General features: G+C 29.2%; 1 protein-coding gene across 5 annotated transcripts in view; it reads left to right on the plus strand.

The window, feature by feature from the left end:
* Positions 2367-5419, plus strand: part of LOC107623363 (uncharacterized ATP-dependent helicase YprA) — a 12028-nt gene continuing 8975 nt past the window's right edge. For all 5 annotated transcript variants that reach the window (XM_021112953.1, XM_016325590.2, XM_021112955.1 and 2 more), the window contains exons 1-3: positions 2367-2606; positions 2916-3137; positions 3538-3659. In XM_021112953.1, the coding sequence (XP_020968612.1) occupies positions 3073-3137; positions 3538-3659 (187 nt within the window). In that variant the 5' untranslated portion in view covers positions 2367-2606; positions 2916-3072. The remainder of the gene's footprint in view (positions 2607-2915; positions 3138-3537; positions 3660-5419) is intronic.

A 5419-nucleotide genomic window follows, 5' to 3' on the forward strand; every position in this document is an offset into this window, starting at 1 on the left:
CAACCATTAGAATAATGAAACACATATTTTTCTGTTTACCAATAGAAAGACCTATCTACTTAATTACCTGCCTCATTTTTCACAGGTCAAATGCTTATTTATAGTTAAATTTCGAAGAAAAAATTAATTGTTGTGACGATAAAAAAATTAAGAAGCTATTTATTTATTTTTTTTCAATTATAAAAAATGGTGCGTATTATACGGTTAGAAAGCTTTTAACTATATCAGTACGCTAATATTTTTATTAAATTTTAATCGTTGTCTTAATTATATATTTTTTATTATTAAGATTAATAATTAAAAATTACTGAAATACTAGAAAATTTAAAATTTTCCCATACTGTTATCCAACAAAAATAATCTTTTGTGGCCAATTTACAATTTTCTTTTTTTATGGGCCAATTTATAAAAAAAACTGAAGTTTTGGGCCCAAAGTAATTATTTACGTTCTTCTTCAAAGGTAGTTTCACATTTTCAGTTGAGTGTTTCCCTCGTTTCTGTCTTCCCACTATTCGTCTCGTTTCCTCCACAAAAGAGAAAAGAAAAGAAAAGAAAATCGAAAAAAAAAAAAAAAGAAGAAAGAAAATGCATGAGAAGCCGCAACATGATACGATGGGTTCGGAAGAAGAAAAGAGCAAACCTAATAATTCGTGTGCTTCTGAGTCTGAATGTGAAGACAACTCGTCCTTGACTCGCTCTCAAACTCAGTCCAATTTGGATCGCGGACTCTTCAACGACCTCGTCCAAATGGTCCTTCTCGTTCACTCCCTCTTTGTAATAACCTTTCTTTGGGTGATACACTGAAGAGTGTAAAAATCTTATGGAATTTATATTTTAATTGACTTATTTATTCATTTAATTGTGGACTCTGTTGATTAAATTGAAATTTGGATTATTAGGATAGTAAAGAAAGCCGTTCATTTAGGCGTCGAGGTTCTATGATCTGCACCAAGCCACCATCAAGAGACTCATTGGCTAGAAGAGTAAACTATTTCTTCCTTTTTCTTTTTTCCAATTCTATGTTTCTATTAATTGAATGACTATTCACCCATACTCTTTATGCGGTGAATACGGTGAATATGAAAATTACCAATTTTTGCTGGCATAGCAATATGAATCAAGAAGTAAGACTGCATTTGTTCACGAGAACAGGACAAGAATAAGACATATCGAACACGAAAGTTCAATTTATTAGTTTGTTTTCATATACAAAAATAAAAGAAAAAGTATAGTAACAAAAAAATATAATTATATAAAAAATTAATGAAAATAATAAAACAACAACAACAAAGCCTTGTCCCATTAAGTGGGGTCGGCTACATGAATCAAACGACGTCATTGTGTTCTGTCATGTATCATGTCTATAAAGAGACCGTTTACATGTAGATCTCGTTTGACCACCTCATGGATGGTCTTCTTAGGTCTTCTTCTGCCTTTCGTCCTTTGTCCATCTTCCATCTCATCCACCCTCCTGACTGGATGTTCTATCGGTCTTCTTCTCACATGTCCAAACCACCTGAGACGCGATTCAACCATCTTTTCCACAATAGGTGCTACTCCAACTCTCTCTCTTATATCTTCATTCCTTATTTTATCCAATCGCGTATGACCACTCATCCATCTCAACATCTTCATCTCTGCCACACTCAGCTTNACAAAAGTAGTCTAACTCCTTGTGTAATATAAGTTGTATTGTATGACAAATGTCGATGTTTGAGTTTACATCTTCATATAAAGTCTGTTTAAGCATCAAAATTAGATTCATATCAAGTTTAAGTGGTTAACGAATTAGTTTTGATACTCTGTTTAAGTCTAAGAATATTTCATACCATCAATTGATAAAAACCCATTATGTATGTGTCTTTTAGGATGGTATATCGCATTGTATTGTATTGTATTGTATTGTATGTATAAGTCAAATGCATATAATACTGTAGTAATACCTTATTAAATTACTGTCTTTTTCTTTCTTTCTTTCTTTTTGTTTGTTTACTGCAGATCATGATTAAATTCAACATACAGAAATTATTAATAAAGTGTCATTTCACATGGGATCATCAATTTTGAATGTATGGAGATATAAAAATAATGCTGAAATTAAATCACCTAATTGTAATAGCGTAATTTACTTTACATATATACATGAAAATATTGCAAAAATAAGTTATTTTTCTTCTGAAACTTTTTGTTGTCCCTGTCATAAAAACCTTTCACGTTTTGAACTACCACATTGACTATTTGCTATTGGTTCTTAAATAATATATGTTATGTTATATAGATGTCTATGCTCAGGAAAAAGGAGAATGGAGAACTTACCCTATTGAGGAAGCAGGTGGAGGAATTGCAAATGAAATTATTGGTGAAAGATGAACTTTTGGAGTCAGCAGAAAAGTCAAGAAACAAGTTGAAGGCTCTTAATCCAAAACTTGATGAGCTTAAATACATGGTATCAGAAAAGGACTCTTTACTCAGGTCTACTCAAGGGCAACTCTTTGATGTGAAGGTGCTGATGATCTTAATCTACTTTTTATGTTGCTTTCGCGTAGCATATACTCTTTGCATTATTGCAAGTCTTTGGAACAGATTCGCCTAAAGTGAGAAGATTGGTAAGTGCCAAAGGTAGTTTTGTATATGAGGGCAATGACTGGTAATATTCAGAGTTGGATCATGAAACAATTAAACCATCATGAAGAACTTTAATGTGTGCACCATGGAAATTGTTAATTTGGGGTTTGTTATTTTTACTTTCACACTTCATGAAAACTTATTAATCCTTCAAAATGCATCAAAATCTAAAAAAGTTCTGTCAGTCCCAATATGAATCTTCCTACACCAAAAAATAGTTTTGTTCAAATTATACTAATTCTTTTTACGACGAAAGTTGTGAAATTTGTGTCTCTCATCAATGTCCACAGATGAAACTTGCAGACAAACAAGCTGTTTTGGAAAAGATACAATGGGAAGCAATGACATCAAACAAGAAAGTGGAGAAACTGCAAGAAGAGCTAGATTCTGTGCAAGGAGAAATTTTATCATTTACATTGCTGCTTGATGGCTTGAAAATAACTAATAATGATGGACTATATACTGATGATTATGACATCAAGCCTCATAACTTCAATTCCCTACCTTCTACAGTGAGTTCATTAACATTTTTTTCTATCTATTATGTGCAACATATTTGATATTTATGCCAAATTGCCAATGAATAGATTTGTTTCACATTCTTGGTAACAAGGCTCATGCATATTTGATATTTTCTTTTCATGGACTCATTAGGATGTCACATATCTTTCAAGAATTAAATTGACCTCACAAAATTCTTTGGAACGAAATTCATTTTACAAATCATTTAGGGATGAAAGTAATTTTACTTCACATGTAACTCAGAGACCAAATTGCTAGTTTAGTCTTTTTAGATTCGGGTTATATACTAGCATTTTAGTGTACACATTTGTTTGATTTCTCTAAGCACGATTATTTCTCAAAACAAAATGGTGTTAACTGTTAAATATCAATGCATGTGTAATTTTTTAGATGTATATGGATGAGATGGAAATGCAGAAAATGGAAGAAGCAAGAAAAGCTTATATTGCTGCAGTTGCTGCTGCAAAAGAGAAACAGGATCATGAATCAATTGCTATTGCTGCCAATGCTAGGTTACACTTTGAGTCATTTCTCTTTAAACCCGAAATTTGAGAGAGTTATTTGGAATCCATGGTTGGTCAATGTGACCAAATTTATAAATATGTGACCATAAAATATAGAGAACAACTAGGGAACCAAAAGCATATCAGCCAAAAACCAGCCAAAATGTGTTTACTTTTTGGCTGATCACCTTTTGGTTCCATATACTTTTCCTAAAATATATGGCATGCTGTGAAATTGAAAGGATTTTCAGTTAGTAAATTACAGTTTATTTCATTACAAATTATGGAACTGAATTGAATGATAAATTATTTATATATTATCGTATAATAGATTTGTTTTGCACACTTTTAATACATGAAATAATTAAAATTTGAATAAAAATAAGCTTTAAAACATGCACTAAATATACTCAAGATTACACAAGCATTTATCAAGTTTTATAGTCTTATAAGAATGAAAATGATATGATAAGTTAATTATTTAACATTTAATTCAAACATGAACTTTATAGTTAAATAAAATATATAAAAAACTTTAAAATAAAGTATATTTTTTGTCTCTAATATTTGTAATTCTTTTTAAAAATACTAATATTTAATTTCATTCAATTTTGTCACTAATGGTTTTAATTCTTTTAATTTTATTCTTAACGTTTTCGATTTGTGTCAAAATTATTCTTAAAAATTTTCAATTTTATTCCTAACATATTATATGGAGTTAACGTTCAGAGATAATTTTGATACAAACAAAAAACGTTAGGAATAAAATTAAATGTAATTAAATATTAAAAATATATTTTTTTAAAATAATTACAAACGTTTAGAGACCAAAAAAAAAAAAAACTTTATCCAAATATTTATTTTATATGCCAAATATGTGTACAATTAGACTTATTATGCATCTACTGTGGTAATATACAAGAAATAGTAATTTACCATCTAATTTATATAAGAATAATTGTCTATACTTAATTGCTTCATTAAGGACTTTTATTTTATTTTTGGTATAATTTTTGTTGACCAAACTATCAAGCATCAAAGATTTAAACTATGACATATTCTAATTATAAAAAATATAACTCAATTTCATATCCATTAAAAATTGAATATTTCATCAAATTATACTTTTTTTTTATTAAAATAATGGGCGCTTAAAATTGGCTAATTTTTTTTATATTGTTTAAATATATGTGTAATACATTGTTATTGGAAGATTTGGTGTCTTTTTTTATATGGTGTTTTATTCAAATCGAACAGTCCGATTTGTTTGAAAAAAAAATAAACTACAAATCGGAAGGTCCGATTTATTTAAAGAAAAAAATATGTTACAAATCGGAGGGTCCGTTTTGTATTTTTTATTTATTTTTATTTTTTAAAATAAAAATCGGACGATCCGATTTCAACATTAAAAATTTTTTTATTTTCGAAATCACAAATCGGACCGTCCAATTTCTGATTGTTGGTTTAAAAAATGAAACAAATCAGAGGGTCCGAATTGTTTAAACCATACCAACGTAAAACTCATCTCTTCTCACATCATTGTGAGATACACTCCTCTCTCTCACGTGAAAAAGAAAAAGCGTTTAAAATTTCGTGTGATTAGATAATCGGCTATAATAGTATAGACACAAATTATCTTCAACACATTTTGAACATAACACTTATCTATTATTTGACATTAGTTTGATACAATTTTTTTCTACAACTCTTTCTAAATAAAAAATAAAAAGTATTTCTTCAAACATATTTAAATATGTTTGTCTAACCTT

This window comes from Arachis ipaensis, chromosome B10, assembly GCF_000816755.2.
Source record: "Arachis ipaensis cultivar K30076 chromosome B10, Araip1.1, whole genome shotgun sequence".
Taxonomy (NCBI): Eukaryota; Viridiplantae; Streptophyta; class Magnoliopsida; order Fabales; family Fabaceae; genus Arachis; species Arachis ipaensis.